Source organism: Emiliania huxleyi, assembly GCF_000372725.1.
Source record: "Emiliania huxleyi CCMP1516 unplaced genomic scaffold EMIHUscaffold_516, whole genome shotgun sequence".
NCBI lineage: Eukaryota > Haptophyta > Isochrysidales > Noelaerhabdaceae > Emiliania > Emiliania huxleyi.
Genome location: NW_005198128.1, coordinates 4,685 through 23,633, shown reverse-complemented (window position 1 = coordinate 23,633; position 18,949 = coordinate 4,685). Strand labels below are relative to the sequence as shown.

The 18,949-nt window shown below is 66.4% G+C and overlaps 6 protein-coding genes across 6 annotated transcripts in view; 1 reads left to right on the top strand and 5 right to left on the bottom strand.

The window, feature by feature from the left end:
- Nucleotides 1–1,112, top strand: part of EMIHUDRAFT_459477 (hypothetical protein) — a gene marked incomplete at its 5' end in the record, with an annotated part of 2,116 nt that extends 1,004 nt beyond the window's left edge. The window contains 2 exons of the mRNA XM_005766329.1: nt 29–495; nt 681–1,112. Of these exons, the coding sequence (XP_005766386.1) occupies nt 29–495; nt 681–699 (486 nt within the window). The 3' untranslated portion in view covers nt 700–1,112. The remainder of the gene's footprint in view (nt 1–28; nt 496–680) is intronic.
- A 227-nt stretch (nt 1,113–1,339) lies between these two features.
- On the bottom strand, nt 1,340–2,257 carry EMIHUDRAFT_246548 (hypothetical protein; the record flags this gene model as incomplete). The annotated part of the gene is made up of 2 exons (XM_005766328.1): nt 1,340–1,401; nt 1,834–2,257. 2 exons carry the CDS (start codon nt 2,255–2,257, stop codon nt 1,340–1,342), a joined length of 486 nt encoding a protein of 161 aa, XP_005766385.1.
- Nucleotides 2,258–2,295: 38 nt separating this feature from the next.
- Nucleotides 2,296–5,207, bottom strand: EMIHUDRAFT_459476 (hypothetical protein). The gene is made up of 7 exons (XM_005766327.1): nt 4,910–5,207; nt 4,531–4,591; nt 4,176–4,397; nt 3,796–4,092; nt 3,563–3,712; nt 2,763–3,279; nt 2,296–2,693 (listed from the first exon to the last, which is right to left on the bottom strand). Exons 1-7 carry the CDS (start codon nt 5,194–5,196, stop codon nt 2,650–2,652), a joined length of 1,578 nt encoding a protein of 525 aa, XP_005766384.1. The 5' UTR covers nt 5,197–5,207; the 3' UTR covers nt 2,296–2,649.
- A 1,375-nt stretch (nt 5,208–6,582) lies between these two features.
- EMIHUDRAFT_445772 (hypothetical protein) lies at nt 6,583–7,494 on the bottom strand. The gene has a single exon (XM_005766326.1). The coding sequence runs from the start codon at nt 7,453–7,455 to the stop codon at nt 6,823–6,825; it is 633 nt and encodes a 210-aa protein (XP_005766383.1). The 5' UTR covers nt 7,456–7,494; the 3' UTR covers nt 6,583–6,822.
- Nucleotides 7,495–10,795: 3,301 nt separating this feature from the next.
- Nucleotides 10,796–13,223, bottom strand: EMIHUDRAFT_459474 (hypothetical protein). The gene is made up of 7 exons (XM_005766325.1): nt 13,001–13,223; nt 12,721–12,838; nt 12,580–12,620; nt 12,444–12,510; nt 12,167–12,209; nt 11,840–11,921; nt 10,796–11,478 (listed from the first exon to the last, which is right to left on the bottom strand). The coding sequence occupies exons 1-7, from the start codon at nt 13,185–13,187 to the stop codon at nt 10,949–10,951; spliced, it is 1,068 nt and encodes a 355-aa protein (XP_005766382.1). The 5' UTR covers nt 13,188–13,223; the 3' UTR covers nt 10,796–10,948.
- Nucleotides 13,224–13,690: 467 nt separating this feature from the next.
- Nucleotides 13,691–14,590, bottom strand: EMIHUDRAFT_41471 (hypothetical protein; the record flags this gene model as incomplete). The annotated part of the gene is made up of 1 exon (XM_005766324.1): nt 13,691–14,590. A coding segment is annotated over one exon (900 nt), but the record flags the coding sequence as incomplete, so codon positions are not given.
- Nucleotides 14,591–18,949: the final 4,359 nt, after the last annotated feature.

The window sequence follows — 18,949 nt, the reverse complement described above, 5'->3', positions numbered from 1 at the left end:
CCCCCCCGCCCCCGCTGCCGCCCCCCAGGCCTCCGCCCCTCCCGTCGGCCTGCCTTTGCCGAGCGTCTTTCCGAATGGCGGTCCACCGGCCTCCGCCTTTCCGGCCTCCACCCTCCACGCCTCCACCCTCCATGCCTCGACCCTCCACGCCTCTGGGCACTACGGCGCGCACAGCCTCCGCGGCGCTGGCCCGCCCGCAAGCCGCTCCTCCGCCGACCGAGGCTGGACGCCGCTCGCGAACGTTGAGACCCTCGGCGGCGTCGGCGACGGCGGCGTTGGCGACACGGCTAACGCTGCTCTCGCCGACCACCTCGGCTTGAGCCTGTTTGGCGTGCTCGGCGGAGGCAAGGTGGGACAGGGCGTGCTGCAGGGCGAGTTCGCATCGGCGGCCGACAACGAGGTCGAGCGGATCCTCGACGGGCTCAAGGCGGACCAAGCGGACCTCGGCGCCCTCGGCGACCTCGGCGATCCGGCAACCTCCGCAGCGCCCTTCCTGTTTGCAAGCAGCGGCGGCGCCGGCGCAAGCAACGGCCACGCCGGCACCGGCTACGCCGGCTACGCCGGCACGGGCGGAGCCGGCACGGTCGGCGCCAAGACCCAGCGGTACGCCGCCAGTTTCGCTCACTGGCCAGCCGTCGCTGTCGGCTTTTGAGTCTGCGCCCTGCCGGCGCCATCCCTAGGGGCGCCGGCGAGCGCTGAAGCGGGAGCCGCCGCCCCGGCCGTGCCGCTTCTCGCCACTAGCCCCGCGCGCCGCATGGCGGGGCCGGGCGCGCCGAGCTCCGTGAGACAGTAGCTCCCCCGGTCTTCTTCCTCCTCGTCCTCTTCTTCTTCCTCGTCTTGTTCCTGTGCCTGATCCTCCAAGTGCCCCCGAAGCAAGCCCCGGGGCGCACGCCTCTCTCTATGATGCCTTTGATCCGAGTGCAACACGCCGTCGCACCGCTCCAGCACGGAGAACGAGTGCACGGCGCGCACCGACGTGGTTTTTGCGAGTTAGGAAAAGTCAGATCGCTCTCACCTATTCGCTATTGCGTTGGCACGCGCTCGCAAGTCGTATATATCTACGTAGCGAGTGTAGCGTGTTTTTCGATGTGATTCGAATTGTAGTCCGTGGCGGCGTTTTGGTGGAAGGAAAGATCTCTAGCGCGCGCGCCTGCCGCGCCTCTCAGCTCACAGGACTCAGCGACAGCGGTCGCGCGACACGCGACACGCCGTCACCCAGCCGACAGGCCGTGTCGCGCGCACGCACGCGACAGTGCACGCGACCGACGGTCTTTCTCTCGACACTCGAGCGGGGCTGTGGCGCGCTCATGACCCCACACAACTCTCGGCGCGGTCGCCGTCAGTGCGGCCTCTCCCCCATCGCCTTGGCGTCCTTCTTAGCCTTCTTCGACGCCTTGCCTCCTTTGGAGATCCCCTTGGGCTTTCCAGCCGCGGAAGCGAGGGAGTCGGCTCGCCGCTTGGAGCCCTTGCCCTCCCTCGGTGCGGCGGCGGCGGCGGCGGCCCCGCTCGCCCCCCCCTCCGGCGGCGGCGCCCCCTCCCGCGCCGCCAGCTTGGCAGCGCCAGCCACACTCAGCACCTCTGCCCGCAGCTCCCGCGCGAGTGCATCGTCCTCCCCCTCGGCCGCGGTGCCGACCGCGCCGCCGGTGGCGGAGGAGCGGAGCGCCGCCAGCCGCGCGTCCAGCTCGGCCGCGCCCGCCCCCGCCCGCTCGCGGTCAAGCCGCTCCACGACGCTTCGGCTATACTCGCCGTCGGACCCGCCGCCGCCGCTCTCGCCGCCCGGTGCCGCCGCGCCGCCACCACCCTCGCCGCCGCCGGGAGCGCCTCCGCCCGCACCGGCCGAGGCGTCGGGTCCGGACGGTCCGCCGAGCGCGTGCACGATGAAGCGCTTCGCGGCGGACGCGTTGAGGCTCGCCTGCCGCTGACTCGCCTCCGCCTCCTGACTCGCGGCACGCACTTTGCGGATGTAGCCCTTGATGCGCTCGAGCTCGGCGAGGACGGGGTGGTTGGCGGAGGGAATGCCCTGCGTCTTGAGGTACATGTAAAAGAGGGTATTGATCGTGTAGGCCACCATCAGGTGCAGCCGCGCCGACTCGAGCGGCGGGAGGCCGCCGCAGAGCTCCGCCCACGGCGCACGCTGCAGGCGGCGCACGCGCTCCTCGATGTCGCCCAGCCCCCGCTCGAAATTTGCCACCGCAGACGCAACTTCTGCTGGGAGGAGGCTGGAGGGCGCAGTGGCCGGCGGCGCAGTGGCCGGCATCGTGCAGGGCCGCGTTTTTCTCTTTTACGAGGTCCTGTTCTCCTCAGGAGCCTTCGCCAACTAAAAAACACAGCACCGATGCCGACTTAGTGTGGGGAGGGTCGGCGAGCACTCACTCACTAGGCGGCGCCGCAGGGCCGGGGCACTGGCCACGGCCTCGCCGACCACTAGAAGGCGGCCCACCCACTACGCGCACTATCTTAGTGCGCGCGCAGCGCGGGGTGGCAGGAGGCACTCACCCACTAGCCCGCTCGCCGGCAGCCCACTCACTACGCGCACTATCTTAAGTGCGCGGGGTGGCAGGAGGCACTCACCCACTAGCCCGCTCGCCGGCAGCCCACTCACTACGCGCACTATCTTAAGTGCGCGGGGTGGCAGGAGGCACTCACCCACTAGCCCGCTCGCCGCTGGGTCGCGTCGCAGGCGACGAGGGTTCCTGCTCACGGGCGGGCGAGGTGAGAGGACGTGTCGACCGGGTCCGCACCCGCGGGCGGACGGAGCTCACCGGGGAACTCCTTGCTGCCCGTCTCGACGCCCTCCTCGCACACCACGCAGCGCGCCTTGCCGATGCTGCCGATCTGCCCGCTCGCGAAAGGGTTGCACCACATGGGCTTAAGCTCGCCGTTGACGCCGCAGCAGTCCCACACGTGGCAGGACGCGCCCTCCGCGCGGCAGAGCTTGGCCTTGTCCCCGACCTGCGCGTACGCCTCGCTGTCGAAGGAGGGGTTCGCGGCGCCGAGCCCCTCGAGCATCGGGAGCAGGTTGAAGGCCTGCTCCCAGCCGTCGGTGAACATGCAGCGCCGGTTCATGTCGTAGTCGACCGAGCCGCACGACTTCTTCGTGAACTCCTGCACCTTGCCGACGAGGCCGGCCGGCCGCTCCCCTGGCCCGACCCAGTGCCACCCGTCGGAGAACGGGTTGTGATTCACCGCCTCGAAGCCGTTGCACGCCATGCCGAGCAGGTCCGGCCGGGCGAACCCGTCCTTGTACTGGCTGCTGACGAAGCTGCATATGCCGCCCACCTGCAGCCAGCCCAGCAGAAGAGGGGGGGGGGGGGGGGGGGCGTTACGAGCTGCTTGCTGCAGGACGCGCGAGGGGCGGATGCGCGAGAGTCTGAGCTGAGGCTGCGACCGCGAGGGGCGTGTTGCGCCGCGCTTCCACAGTTCCACACACCTGGAGGTCGTCGAGTTTGATGTCTCCGCCGCACGAAAGGGGCCGCCTGTGGACATGTCGCGGGCATGTCGTGGACACGTGTCCTGGACGTGTCTCCGCCGCACGAGAGAGGGGCCGCCCGAGGCCGCCCACCAGCGCCTCGAGGTCCTTCTCCTTGAGAGAGAGGTCGTCGAACCAGAGCGAGCCGTGGCCGGTGACGGTGATCGGGCCGCTGCACAAGTGCACGCCGAGGGCGTTGTAGGTCGAGTACGCGTACTGAACTTCGAACTCGATGTCGCTCACCTGTGGGAGCACGATGCGGGCACCCTCTGTTGCTTGGCTAGGGCCAACTCACAGCGAAACCAAGACCCCGGCCCCTCTCTCACCTCGACGCGGATCGCATCCGGGAAGAAGCGCTCGCGCAGCGTCCCCTTGGCCTTGGCGGCGGCCTTGGCAGCGAGGCCGTCTTGCTTCCACCCCGCGTGCCACTCCTTGAAGTCCTGGTACGCGCCGTCGCTCGCGCCCACCGCCCCTCCGAGCGAGCCGAGCACGCTGTCGCCGAGCGCGTCCGCCTTGTTGCGGACGCTCTTCGCGAGCTTGTGGTAGGCGTCGAGCGAGTCGAGCCACAGCGCGCCAGCCTTGCGGCCCTCGTACAGACAGCCGACCAGCTTGACCGACCCCACCTGCGAGCGAGGCAGGGGGGCGGGGGCGGTCTCGCCGCTCTTCCAACGCCTCCCAATCCGCAATCGAGACGCGGCGCGGGGACGGCAGCGCGGGGCGCTCCAGGCGGCGCGGGGGGGAGATGCGCCTTTAGCTTCCTGTAGCTCATGTTGAAGCGGTAGGTGTCGGTCGGGATGAGTCCGAGCATGTGCTGCTTCTCGGCGCCGGGGTCGGGCGGCGTCGGCAGCTTGAGCTCGGTCGTGAGGTAGTCCTGCAGCTTTGCGGTGGCGACGCCCTCGTAAAACTTGGGCAGCCTCTTGCAGTTCACCTAGCAGTAGCAGCAAGCAACCTCAGTTCCAAAGAGCCACCCCCCCCGCGCGCTCCCTATCCACGCCCAAGCGACTTAGCACAGGTGGAGGCACAGGTAGGTGGAGGCGCGGCCTGATGCAATGACAACTCACCTTGCGGTCGTCGGAGGGCGCCGTCGGAGGAGGAGGAGGGGAAGGCGGAGGCGTGGGCGTCCTTGGGCAGCAGCGCCGGTGGCACCCCTCGACCGGCTCGCGGACGCCTCTCCCGCTGAGGGGCGCCATCTCGACGAACCCGGCCGCGCACCCCATGAACAAACAGCTCGTCTCATCGACGCACCCGCCGCCGGGCGGCTGGGGAGGCGGCGTCGGCGGGAGTGGCGGCGGCGGCGATGGAGGAGGGGGAGGCGGCGGCGGCGGCGGCGGCGGCGGCGGAGGTGGTGGCGGCGGCGGCGGCGGCGGCGGCGGCGGCGGCGGCGGCAGCGGAGGCGCGGGCGGAGGAGCGGGCGGCGGCGCCGGCTCAGATTGGCAGCACCGCTTGAAGCACAAGCTGCGCGCGGCCGCTCCGGACCATCGCTGCTCGTAGCCATCCTTACAGCCGTAGAAGCAATTCTCCTCGTCGTAGCAGCGTGGCGCCAAGGCGTCGTCGAAAAACCCACGGGCGAGGACCTCGTCATCAGAGGAGCTGCCCAGCCGCGAGCTCGATTGGTTGCGGTGGACGCAGAGCGCGAGCGCCGCGAGCGTCGCCGCCGCCAACGAGACGACGATCGCCCGCCCACGCGGGCGCACCGCCTCGGCCGGGGTCGGAAGACTCGTGATCATCGAGCAACGAGGGAACAGGGGGGGGCGCCGCCTTGTGACAAGGATTCTGTCCGTTGACTTGTTCACACCGGTATGCTTTGCTCCTTTTGGTGCTTTAAATACGTTCTGATTCTTGTGCTGATACTTGCGTCCGAGACTGCTTGTGTTAGGCCTGTGGGTTTTCTTTTGCCCTCGGTGTCCTGTCTCGGTGCCCTTTGTTGGACCTCTAGTTGTTCCCCTTACAGCAGTGGCGGTCCGCTCACTGCGGTTTCTCTTGCTGCCGGCTGTCCGTCGAGACAGATTCCCATCCCCAGGGCCTCCAGGGCTCGCACCTCAACCTCTCATAGACCCAGCGCGCTGCGCCTACCTTGGAGCACTTGGAGTGCAGTCATCAACCGCACACTCTCACATCCAGGGCCGGGGAGCTCAGAAGCGCACCCAGCGGGCCGGATGATTGGCATCGGGTTGCGGGCAAGAGAGCCCTAGCCCCGGGGGTGCGCGTTCGCAGGGCAAGGGCCTTAAAGTAAACACAGTTCTCCGAGGGTTAGTACCGCGCTCCAGGTTTCCCCTAGCAGCAGAACGCCCCCTCTACTCGGAGCTAGTTCCTAGTAGACACCAGACAAGAGGACACGCGACGACACACACTCCCCCTTGGCGACGGCGTCGCCAATCACAACCCCTCCGCTCGGTCTCCTTGCCCCGGCTCCGGTGGGGTTCCCCCCCCCCCCCGTTCGGTTCTACCGGGCATTAATTTTCTTCTCAACAACAAACAACACAACAAGGTCTGTGAACTCAACTTGTTGTTTCTTATAACCTTTCTGAGAGAGATTTTTATTTAGCAATACCACATTGTTTTTCTGTTTGCCTTTCTGAGTTTGTTTGTTCCTTTCTGTCATGGACTGGTCCTGTTCCAACATCCGATCTTTCCATTTCTTTCTTGTGAAAGGCTCGAGGAGAACTTGTTGTTTGGGAGAGAGAGAGTTGTTGTTTGTTTGGAGGGTTTGGAGTTCATGCAGGCGCATGCTCCATGCTAGCACCGTACGCATTAAAGGTGTTTTTTGTGTTTGAAGATTGAACGCGTCCCCTGGGGGTGTCCAGTCACTTGTCGGATTGTTCTTCATCATTCTGTCCTCGGTCCCCTCATCTCTTCGCGGGGGGCGGTGGGGGCGGTGGGCGTCCCCCCTCCCTCCCACCACCCCTGCCGGCCTCCTCCGTTCTCGCCCCACCTCCCACACACCACCACCGACCTCCCCGCTCTCGGCTCTCGCGGGGGAGAGTGCAATAACTTCTCCGCGAAGAGCGAAGTTCAACTTGTGGGTTTCACTGGGTCCTAGCGGGAGGCTATAAAATGAGGAAAGCAGAGTTTTCCCCTTCCCCGCCGCACCCCAACCACACGCGTGGGGTCCCGGTGGCGCGCCGTCTCCTCCCTCCTCTTCCCCAAGCCCCGGAAGCCCCAACAGTGCGCTCTCTGCGCGCGCAACTCGTGCTGCCACCTCACCGTGTGGGGTCCCGACCCGTCCCTGTCCACCGCCCCTGCAGCCGAGCGGCGAGCGGCAAGCCACTCTCTGGCGGGGTGGGGCAGGGTCGGGGGGCGGGGCAGGGTCGGGGGGGACATTTTACCGGGGGGGGGGGGTGGATGCACGCCGGCTAGTGCAGCCCAAAGGCGGCCGACATCACCTTGGTCAGCTGGCCGAGCTGCAGGGCGCCACCGCCCTCCTCGGCGGCCTTGCGCGGCTTGGCCTGGTTGTCGTCGTTGAGCGCGACCTGCACCAGCTCGCCCTCGACCCTCCAGCCCCGCGCCTCCACCAGCTTCGCCGCCGCCGCCGCGTCGAGCCCGAGCGACGCAGTCACGTGCGCGGCCGGGATGGCCTGGTAGGTCAGCCCGAGCGTGTGCACGACGAAGTCGCGGAGCGCGTCGGCCACGCCGGGGATGTGCTGCAGCAGCGGCTCCTGCAGCGGCTCCAGCGCCGCCCACACGCCGCGGAACTGGCACGTCTCGAGCAGCGCGGCGACGGCGGCGACCTGCGCGAGGAGCTCCTCCTCCTGCACCCGCTCCGGGATGAGGTACGTGCACATCAGGTAGTCCGACGCGGGCAGCCGCGTCAACGCCTTCACGAGCACGCGGCCGACCACCGCCGAGTCGCTCTTCTCCGGGTGGAACTGGTAGAGCTTGAGGAGGGCGAGGTTATTGTCGAGGTCATATGTGCCGTCGGCGCACTGCTGCCGCACGTTGGCCTCGAGGGCCGGCACGCGCGCGACGTCGTACGCGCTGGCGGCCATCGCTTCCTTCCTCCGCAACGACTGACTGAGTGCTGCGCGCGGTCTGCACGCGCGTGGACTCTAAATAAAAGGAAAAGAAGGATCGAGTCTCCGCACGACACCACTCCTTAAAATCCCTGTGTGGTGGCGGCGTGCCGTCCTCCCATCCCTCCCTTGGGTTGTCCGTTTTCGTTCTTTCTTTTTTCGCACGACACCACCCCTTGTTTGGTTTTTATTTGTTTTATTTATTCCGCACGACACTGTGTTAGAAGAAATCACACTGTGTTAGTGCCAGTGCGCGCCAGTCCCGTGCCTAGTGTCGTGCGAGAGGTAGGCGGTAAAACTCTGCTCGTTTCCAGGGAGCACACGTCCCCGTTCACACCTACACACACGACACGGGTAATCAACCCCGCTCCCCCATGAATATGAATCGCCGAACTTGAACGGCGGGCGCTTGACGAACCAGGGGGGAACGGGCGTGGCAACCACAACCACGTCGGGGGCGTGGTTGTGGCAACTCATGATCGAGAGAGAGAGAGAGAGAGAGAGAGAGAGAGAGAGAGAGAGAGAGAGAGAGAGAGAGAGAGATAATATTAACCTTGCGAACTCGTCCCCCCCGGCAGGGCTATGCAACTGTGACCAGTGTGTGCTGTCTACGCCTGAACCAGGTGTCAAATCTGCCGATGCGTGACCTGTGCGTGGGCTGCTCTGTGAGGGGTCCAGGCGTAGATGCCGTCTGGCAGCTGTCCATGGCCGAGTTTGCCTTGGAGACCATGGACGAGAACGCCGTCGCACTCAAGCCTCGCCGGCTAGGAATGTGCTTTCGCGCGCTTGCCGAGCAGGCGCGGCACCCCGGCGAGATCCCGCGCCTCCGCGGGCTGTACGAGCTGCACGCCCTCCACGCGGTGCTGCAGCGCAGCCCCAGCCTCCAGCGCGAGCTGCGGGTCCAGCTCGAGCGCTTTAAGCGACAATACTGCTCGTTGCTGCGCGGCGCCGGACGCTTTCGCACGCTCGAGGTCCTGCCCGGCGAGACGATCCTCGAGCTTATGCGGCGCACTCACGTGGCCATGCTCTCGTGGCGGCCTCCCGGCAGACCCGGCGCGGCGGCGTCGACCCTGGCGCTGCCCGCGAGCCGAGCGGGGGGGGTCTACCTCCCAGAATGGCGAGAGGAGACGAACGTGCTCTACCATTCGGCGGCGGGTAAGACCCTCTCGCTGCGTGGCGCGCAGGGCGTCGCCACGGCCTGCTCGAAGCGGTACCTGAAGTCGCTCCCGGAGGCGGAGCGGCCGCAGCACGAGAGCCACGAGACGGTCCGCTTGCACGACATGCAGTTCTGGTTCGTGCAGCGCCAGAGAGCTGTGGAGAACTCCTTCTCGAAGCGGCGAAACGTGCTGCAGTGGGACGAGGTGACGATCAACAAGGTGGCCTGGGTCGTCGTCACGCTGTCGTGCGAGAGGCTGCCGGCGCTGCGTGAGCGCGAGGTGATCGCCACCTTTAAGCTCCGGCCAGACGCCGATGGCCACAAGAAGACGGGCGTGAACGTCGGCGCGAGCAACGTGCGCGCGGTCAACGAGCTCGGCCTGCCGATCGATCGGATCGACTTCTGCGTCTCCGACGGCACCGCCTCCAATGCCAGCTTGACCATTGCGTCGGAGCGGCACAAGGGCGGCGCCTTTGCGCACATCTGGACCTCGATGCGTGCGGCAAAGCACGTGCTGTGCTTCTTTATCCTCTGCTTGTCCCACGTGATCAACAACGAGGTGAAGAATGTCTGCGAGGCGGCTGGTGCCTGCCGCCGCGAGCACCTGCTCGCGCACTCGGGCTCTGCACAGGTCGCCCTGGTCGCCGTCGCCGTCTCGCCGCCTCATCCGCCAACACGGCCGTCGCCGCCAGGGCCGCCACTGCCATCGCCATCGCCGTCGCTGCTTCGTTCACCACTACCAGGGCCGTTGCTCTACCGCTCCCCAAGCGTATTGCCGGTGCTGTCACGGGCTGCCACTCCTAGTACCTTGCTGCTCGGTCGCGTTCAGTCTAGGTCGACACGCTACCCTGCCGTTCGGGCGCCGCTCATCGCTTCGCAGCGAGCCCGGGCTCTGTAAACATCTCCGTCGCGAGCTGCGCACGCCCCGCGGGTCCGTGTGACTGTAGCTGTATCTCCCAAACATCTCCCGCAGCTCAAAGCGATCTCGGCCTAATCTCCATGGCTCGAGATTGCACGAGATAAAAACGGCGCTCTCGAGGTGGGGCGCCAAGATCTGGACAGCGGAGCGCGTAGAACGCGCGCTGCTGATGTGCACAGAGCCCGGGATGGCCAGCATCCGCCCTCGTGGTCGCGAACGGCACCGGTCGGCGCGTGCGGCTCTGGCAGCCGCCCGGCCGCGTCGGAGCTGCAGAGAGCGGCACGCGGCCCGGTGCCGTTCGGGCGCCGCTCATCGCTTCGCAGCGAGCCCGGGCTCTACAAACATCTCCGTCGCGAGCTGCGCACGCCCCGCGGGTCCGTGTGACTGTAGCTGTATCTCCCAAACATCTCCCGCAGCTCAAAGCGATCTCGGCCTAATCTCCATGGCTCGAGATTGCACGAGATAAAAACGGCGCTCTCGAGGTGGGGCGCCAAGATCTGGACAGCGGAGCGCGTAGAACGCGCGCTGCTGATGTGCACAGAGCCCGGGATGGCCAGCATCCGCCCTCGTGGTCGCGAACGGCACCGGTCGGCGCGTGCGGCTCTGGCAGCCGCCCGGCCGCGTCGGAGCTGCAGAGAGCGGCACGCGGCCCGGTGCCGTTCGGGCGCCGCTCATCGCTTCGCAGCGAGCCCGGGCTCTACAAACATCTCCGTCGCGAGCTGCGCACGCCCCGCGGGTCCGTGTGACTGTAGCTGTATCTCCCAAACATCTCCCGCAGCTCAAAGCGATCTCGGCCTAATCTCCATGGCTCGAGATTGCACGAGATAAAAACGGCGCTCTCGAGGTGGGGCGCCAAGATCTGGATAGGGGAGCGCGTAGAACGCGCGCTGTCGATGTGCACAGAGCCCGGGATGGCCAGCATCCGCCCTCGTGGTCGCGAACGGCACCGGTCGGCGCGTGCGGCTCTGCGTCAACCAGTACGGAGCCCGAAATGCGTCCAAAAGTAAAAAAATCAGCTTTCCGCGTCTCTTCACTGCTCGCCGCCGCGCAGGCGTGTTCCGGGGGCCCAGTGGAGCATTTCATCTAGTGGCGGCACCAGCTCTAGAGAAATTTATAATTTCTCAGTGGGGTTTTGACATAGTGCCTTGCGATCTTTTTTGTGCAGGGTTCTAGGTGATCTAGCCTTTGTGCATTTTCGTGTGGGTGTGGTCGTGGGAGGTGTGTGCGCTTATACGCCGCTTAGTTGTGTGGGGAAAGTGTTGTAGATAGGGCGCGCGCGGATGCGGCGAGGCGCCTGGAGCGCGAGCCATATCACCAGACACCACACACGCACGGCAGACCGGGACGCATGGCGGGGTCTTCCGATGCAAGAACCCCCTCACCTCAGCGGCAGCTCAGCGGCGTGGGCTGCGGCGGCCTCGCTCGCCGCTGCCGCCGCGCTCGCCGCTGCCGCTGCGGCGGCCGCTGCTGCTGTAGCTGTAGGAGTACGACGAAGCCGACGACGAGGGCGAGCGGCGGCCGCGGCTCCGCCCCCGCCGGCGCGGGGACGGGGAGCGCGAATACGACCTGCCCCCGCCCCTGCCGCCCCTGCCTCCTCGGTCGCCGCGGTCGGGGCTGCGGCCACGCCGCTCGCCGCGCCGCTCGCCGCGCCGCTCCGCCTCCCCTCGCCGCCCCTCCTCGCCATGCCTCTCCATCTCGCCGCGCCCGCGCGGCGGAGGCGGCGGCGGCGGCGGAGGCCGCCGGCTCGCCGCGGCCGCCTCTTTCTCCCTCGCTGCCGCCTCGGCCGCCGCTTTTTGCTCCTTGGCCGCCGCCTTTGCCGCCGCCTTTGCCTCCGCCTTCGCCGCCGCCTCGGCCGCCTCCTCCTCAGCAATCAGCTCGTTGAGGTCCTCCTCGAGAGCCGACCGGCGCGGGCCAGTGAGCAGGCCTGCAGCAGTCACTCGCAGCAGTCACAGCAGTGAGTCACAGCAGCGAGTCACCGACAGCAGCACTGACAGCAGCACTGACTGCAGCACTGACTGCAGCACTGACTGCAGCACTGACAGCAGCACTGACTGCAGCACTGACAGCAGCACTGACTGCAGCACTGACTGCAGCACTGACAGCAGCACTGACTGCAGCACTGACTGCAGCACTGACTGCAGCACTGACTCACCGCACTCACTCACCGCAGAGCCGAGATGTCTCCGAGAGATCTCCGAGAGATCTCCGACAGGTCTCCGACAGGTCCCCGAGATGCCTCCGAGATGCCTCCGAGATCTGGCCTGGGCCATCTACGGCGCGCGGGCCGGAGGCGACCAGCGTGTGCCGCTTCGGCAAGTGCGGCAGAGCGAGGTCGAAGACATACTCGTCGCGCAGCAGCTCGTCGACCTACGTGGAGATACGGGGAGATATGCTCGAGATATGGGCGAGATTGCATCTTACTCGTCGGCCGGGAATACGCCGACATCCGGCCGGGAGACGGTATCGTGCAGACCATTCAGAGCACCGCGTGAAGACGAGGGGTACGAAGACAGTGCAACACAGCGGAATACGGTCGAAGACAGCTGAGTCCGTGTCCCCTCGAGCGCGGGTTGAGATCCATGAATCCGTCTTCCGCCTCTAGACTCGTTTGCCAGCTCGTCGACGTGAACGAGGCAGTACTCGCCCGACGCGAGGCTGCGACGCCAAGGGGTCAGGGGTGTGAATGCACACGTGTGCCTACCCCCCCCCCCCCCTCTCCCTTCCCCTTCTCTCTCTCTCTGACTACGCCAACGTCGGGGGTGTGAAGACAACGGCCACGAAGACGACGAGAACCAGCGAAGCACTGCTGAGTGCACCGGACTACGCGTACCCTCTCGAGTGTCCGTCGGAACCATCTCTCCGCCCTCCGCTTCTAGGGAGGGCGCGCGCCGGCGGCGCAACTTGCGGTAGTCGTTGTAGAGCGGCTCGAGGTACTGAAACACCTCGGCAGGCCGGCCTATGCCGCACTCATTGCGAGTTGGGCGCCGGGGTTTGGTAGGTTGCCGGCGCACCTCGGCAGGGCGGCCGGTGAGGCGGAGGTAAAAGGCGCCGAGGGCGCGCACGTACCTGGCAGCAAGAAGGGGGGGGGGGGGACGGAGGAGGGGGGGTTGCCGGTGGGGCTGGGGCAGAAGCTGGGGCAGGAGGCGTGACGCTGTGGCCCGCGCACTTGTAGTCCTCATTCTTGATAAACTCGAGCACAATCTCCTTTTCGGGCTGGATCTGCAGCATCTTGAGAGTGAGCTGGATGAAGTGCGACGGCTCGCGGATCCCGCCGAAGGTCCCGCCTGGGCGAGTAGCGAGGGGGCGCGGCGTCGGAGGCGGGCGGGCGGCGGGCGGCGGCGGTGGGCGGCCGCGTGCTGTCACTGTGCGGCGGCGCGGCGGCCGTGGAAGCTGCGCGCGAGCGGATGGGCGCGCGCGAGGGGGGGGGGGGGCGTAGCGGAACGCGCCGACAGTGTCGAGCTCCATCGCCTTGTCGACGAGCGATTCGGCGGTGAGGCCGAAGCAGTGTTCCTTCCAGTACGCGTGGTTGTAAATCTTGGAGCGCAGGATCTTCTCGACCAGGTTCTGCGGGTTCGTGCCGTGCACCGATATGGCGGTCGTGTCCGTGACGTTGGCGCTATTCTTGCCCCACATAGCACACGCAAGCACTGCACTCGCTTGCGCGCTGCGCGGGTTGCCAGCGGCTCTCGTGGATTTATTTTCTTTTTTCTGCCTGTTGTGTGAATCGTGCGTGTGCGAGAGAGGTTTGTTGTAAAATTCTTTTGTCTGGGTTTTAGGTTTGTTGTTGGCAAGTCTTTTGTCTGGGGGGTTGCCAGTGCAAAGAAGAATTTTTAGACTCCAAGTGCTCCATCCAAGACACTAAACGGCCGCTGCGACGTCGTGCCTGAGGAGGAGGAGGCTGGCGAGGGCGACGAGCTGGACCTCCAGTCCTTCCTGGAGGGAGTTTCGGAAGACGAACCGGAACTCCTCCGCATCATGCCTGTCCTCCCCCATCCCTCGTCTGGGTTTGTCTGTTTTCTTTCTTTCTTTTCTTTTCAAGTGGACAAAAAGCGCAAGACATCCGAAAGCGCAAGACATCCTCACATCTCGAGCTCGATCCCTACCCGCCCGCTCACCGCATCCCGAATCACTCCCTTCCCCTCGTTGCCCAAGTTGTTGCCATCGAGCATGATTTTGGTCAGCACCCCGTTGCCGCGCAGCGCCTCGGCGATCGCGGCCGCGCCCTTGTCGCGGATGTTGTTGCGGCTGAGGCGCAGCTCAGTCAGAGCCTCGTTGACGCGCAGAGCGGAGGCCAGCGCCTTGGCGCCCTCGTCACCAATGTCGTTCTGATAGAGCGAGAGTTTGGTCAGCACCCCGTTGACCGCGAGCACCTCGCCGATCGCCTTGGCGCCCTCGTCGCCGATGCTGTTGCGGCCGAGGACGAGCGTTTTTAACACCCCGTTGCCGCACAGCGCCTCGGCGATCGCGGCGGCGCCGGTGGAGCCGATCTCGTTGTCGCGCACATCCAAGGAGGTCAGCACCCCGTTGACTGCGAGAGCGCCGCCGATCGCCTTCGCGCCCTCGTCGCCGATCTCGTTGTCGCCGAGGTCGAGATTTTTCAGCACCCCATTGACCGCGAGGGCGCCGCCAATCGCCTTGGCACCCTCGTCGCCGATGTTGTTGTTGCCGAGCTCGAGGGTGGTCAGCACCCCGTTGACGCGAAGAGCGGATGCTAGCGCCTTGGCACCCTCGTCGCCAATGCCGCCGACGCCAAATGGGCTGCCCGACAAGTCGAGCTCGGCCAGCACCCCGTTGAAGCGCAGAGCGGAAGCCAGCTCCTTGGCACCCTCGTCGCCGATCTCGTTGCAGTCGAGGTCGAGCTCTTTCAGCACCCCATTGCCGCGCAGCGCCTCGGCGATCGCAGTGGCGCCCTCGTCGCCAATCTCGTTCCCGTAGAGGTTCAAATTGGTCAGAACCCCATTGACCGCGAGCGCCTCGCCGATTGCCTTTGCGCCCTCTGCGCCGATGCTGTTACCATGGAGGTTCAAGTTGGTCAGCACCGTATTGCCCGCAATCAACGACGCGATCACGATGGCCGAGGCGGGTCCGAGGCCCCTGTGCGAGAGGTCGAGGGAGGTCACCGAATCGGTGCCGCGCAGCTTTGGCAGGTCGAGCTCGTGGCCGTCGAGATTCAGCTTGGTCAGCACCTCATTGCCCGCAACCAGCGACGCGATCACGATAGCCGAGGCGGGTCCGAGGCCCTTGCGCGAGAGGTCGAGGGAGGTCACCGAATCGGTGCCACGCAGCTTTGGCAGGTCGAGCTGGTGGCCGTCGAGGTTGAGTGTTTTCAGCACCCCGTTGACCGAGAGACCCGCCGCGACGACGGCAGCCGATCCAGGTCCGAGGCCCTTGTTTGACAAATCGAGCGACTTCACCGCCTCGCGCCCATTGAGCTGCAGCGGGTTGAGCGGCATCGCCCCCTCTTCGCCCACGCTCAGCACGATGAGCGTGCGCGTCGTCCGCACCACGCCGAGTAGCGCCTCCCGCACGCAGCCGCACGCCTTGCCCCAGTCAAGCGTCAGCGACGTCAGCGCCGAAGGCTCCGATTCCATCCACGCGACCACCGTTCTGACCATCACGCCATCGTCACCAAGGTCGAACCCCGTTAGATCGACGCCGCTGGCCTGCAGCGGCAATACCGCATCCATCGCCGCGGCAAGCCCGCCGCCACCGCCGTGCTGCATCGTCGCCGCGAGCACCACCAAGCGCTTCACCTCGAGCGCGTCGCCCACCGCCGCTTGGAAGCGCACGTCATCGTTGTACGCCTCAGCCTTGTCGCCGAGCGGCGCCTCGAGCCACTTGCCCTCCTCCGCGCCTTTGGCGTCCGCGCATCGCTCGAGGCCGAGCCGGACGCGCACAAGCTGCGACGCCTCCTCCGCTGCCTCCTCCGCCACCCCGCGGCGCACCTCGGCCGCCATCTGCGCGCCCATGTCGGTGAGCAGCTTCTTGCGCTTGCCCGCCACCTGCTCGAGCGTGAGCGAGGCCATGTTGATGGAGAAGCTGCTCTGGATGACGAGCGTGCCGCCCTCCACGCCCGTCGAACGCACCTGCATGTGTCGGGAAGGGGTGGGAGGCGATGAGGCTGAGAAGGGGGCAGGGAGGGAGGTGGGGCGAGGTTGGCGCACCTGCAGGCCCATGAGCGGCGGCAGCAGCGTCTCCTTCTCGTGCGGGTACTGCGAGAGCCACGAGACGTCGGCGCCGCGGTCGACCATGCCCATCCCGAGCTCGAGCACCGTCGACGCCTTGCCCTCCGCGTAGTGCACCGCCTGCGCGCGGTCGGTGGTGGTCGACGAGAAGCCGTACTCGACGCCGCCACGGAAGCCGAGCGCGTCCGGCTTGAAGAAGGCTTCCGGGAGCGTGGCGCCCGCCCAGCCGCGGTAGAGCGGCGTGATCCTGGTCAGCGGCGACAGCTTGACGATGATCGAGTTGATCGCGTGGATGGTGGTCGAGTACTGGTTGTTCCACGTCCAGCGCACCGCGCCCGAGCGCTCGCCTGCCGCCGTCGCAGCCCACTCGCCGAGGTGAAGCCAGCCGCACTTCTTCTGCAGAAAGGGCACCTGCTCCATCGAGGCGTACTCCAGCCGCACCGCGCCGTCGGCACCGCGCGCTGAGGAGAAGCGGAGGACGCCGTTGTACTTCTCGTACATCGGCCCCGTGTACATCCGGCCGGCGACGAGCTCCTCCTTGGTGAGCGGCGCCTGCCCCGCCTCAACGAGCTTCGGGTTCATCTCGTCCGCCATCTTCTTCTCGTAGACAGAGAGCGGCTCCGGCTTGCGGCACCACTCGCGGTGAGCCGTGCGGAAGTCGCCGCCGCGCTCCGCGTAGCGGTCGTCCTGGTCCTCGACCGGCGCGACGACAAACTCCCACTCGAGCTTGGACGTTGCGCCCTCGATGCCGTTGGAGGTGTCGAACGGCACTTCCGCATCCTTCTCTTTGCAGTGCTCCGTCTCCATGGCCTTGAGGAGCGAGCCCTCCACCATAAGCGGCGGCCCGATGATCTTCTCGAGGCCTCACCGGTCAGGGGAGGGGGGGCGGCCGGTGAGAGAGGGCGGGCAGGGTAGGCCAGCTGCTGGCGTGCAGCACGCCTCCGTAGAACTGCTCGACGCCGCCGAAGCCCATCTCGCCCTTGAACGCGTCGCCCTCCGCGGCGAACTTGGCGTTCAGCGCCGCCCCGGTCGCGGCGCTCTGGCCGCGCAGCTTCTCAATGGCGGACCAGAGGCGCGCAGCGAGTCCACTTAGCTTCACCGCCTCGAGCTTCTCCTTGAGGTCGGCGAGCGTGAGGCTGAGCACGTACATGAACGGGTCGGTGGTGCCGGCTGGCTCCTTCAGCGCCTCGGCCACCACCTCGGTGAGAGCGAGGGAGTTCACCCAGCCAGCGATGCCCCACTCTGCAGCGGGCTCTGCGTCGACCTGGGAGGAGGGGAGAGAGGGAGGGGGTAAGGCGGCTGGGAGGGTGGCGCGGCGGCGGGAAAAGAGGGAGGCGGACGCGGCGGCAGAGGGGAGGGAGGCGGCAGCGGATGCGGCGGTGGTGTGTTGGCGGTGGCGGTGGCGGTGGCGAAGGCGGCGGTGCGGGGAATGCGTCGGCCTTGCCGTCGCGCGAAGGGGCGGTGGCGCTCGGCGTGCCGACGTTGTGAAGCTGGTCCTTGAGCAACTGGATCTCGTCCTTGAGCGACTGGTTCTCGTCCTTGAGTGACTGGATCTCGCCCTGCTTGAGCGACTGCTTCTTGAGCGACTGGTCCTTGAGTGACTGGATCTCGTCCTTGAGCGTCTGGGTCTCGTCCCTGAGCTCGCGCAGCTCCGTCTCGCTGCTCTTGGAGGCGGCGCAGCCCACTTGAGCATCTCCTGCACCGGGGGAGAGCGCGACCGTGAGTAGGCATTTGACGGTGCCGGGGCGCGCGAGAGAGAGCGCTGCCAACAGCAGCGGCAGGGGCGGCAACGCGGAGCGCGTGGAACGGGGCGGTGGTAGAGGCGGTGCTGGCGGGTGGCGGGTGGCGAAGGCAGCTGGACGACCTGCTGTGTCGTCCTGGGGACCATCCTCTTGCTCTGCGGCCGCGGCGGAGAGATCAGCCGCTCTCGCTCCCCGGGGCTTGCCCCATGCAAGAGCTCGAGCGCGAATGGAGGCTGCGGTAGCGCCGCTCTTCGGCATCACGTACTACTCCTTGGGCGTCGGCTCTCCACAGAGGTGGCGGCAGCAATGTGCTCAACAGCGGCTCTGCTCAACAGCGGCTCTGCTCAACAGCGGCTCTGCTCCCTCACACGCCGGCGATTAGGCTGTCACGCTCGAGAAGAAAATGAAAAAATATGTCTGCGGCGTCTGCATTCGCGCTGCCGCTGCGCCTGCGCCGCCTTCGCGGCCTGCTCCTGCAGTTGCCTGTGTGCGCGCGGAGGGGCTCTTTCTCTCTCTTCTTCTTGCCGTCAGCGTGCGCCGCTCAATTCGACGGGATGATTGATGGACGCGGTTGCCGTCGCGGGCGCGCTGCCTGATGCTGTCTGCCCGAGCGTGAATCGCAACTCCACGATTTGCGGTCCACCGACAAATTTGGCTGCCCCCATCAAAGTTGACTTCTCTCCTTAGATACATACACATGTTTAATCGCTCGTCTGACGCCTCGGCGCCTAAGGGCTAGTTCCATTTCACTCTGACACGCTAATCTTGAAAACGTCCAACGGAGCTCCGTGTTGCTCCCAGCGCCCTCCCCCGCGCTTCCTGCGACCCTAGCCGATGGTACTAGCATGGGAGGTCATCTGGCTACCGCGAGAGCGACCCAACTCGTCGACATCGTCCGATGATGGTGCCGCAAAGTCAGCCTTCGGAGGCTATCGTGGGGTCGAGCCGTCAGTAGCCGTGACATGTGGTTCCACCACCCCTCGTAGGCTTTGCCTCTGACCATCACCGTTCCCAGGCTGCCTAATGGGATGGAAAGGAAGGCTGGGCGAGCGTATAGAAGCGTGCTCGACCTCGTCGTGGCAACCTGTACGGCAGCGCTGGCAGGCGCGATGAGCGTCGTGCCACCTGACCCGAGACGGGTCGCAGGCGTCGTACCGAGCGCGTCGAGACCGTGTCCTGATGTGATCTGTACGGGCGAGTCACGTCGGCGTCAAAGGAGCGACGTGTGACCTGTCAGAGCTTGATCTCCGATCTCAGCGGCGTCGAGTCGTCTCCGGTGCGCAACAAATGTACCTCCCCAGGACGCGCAAAGGAGCAGCTGCAGATCGGAGATCAAGCTCTGACAGGTCACACGTCGCTCCTTTGACGCCGACGTGACTCGCCCGTACAGATCACATCAGGACACGGTCTCGACGCGCTCGGTACGACGCCTGCGACCCGTCTCGGGTCAGGTGGCACGACGCTCATC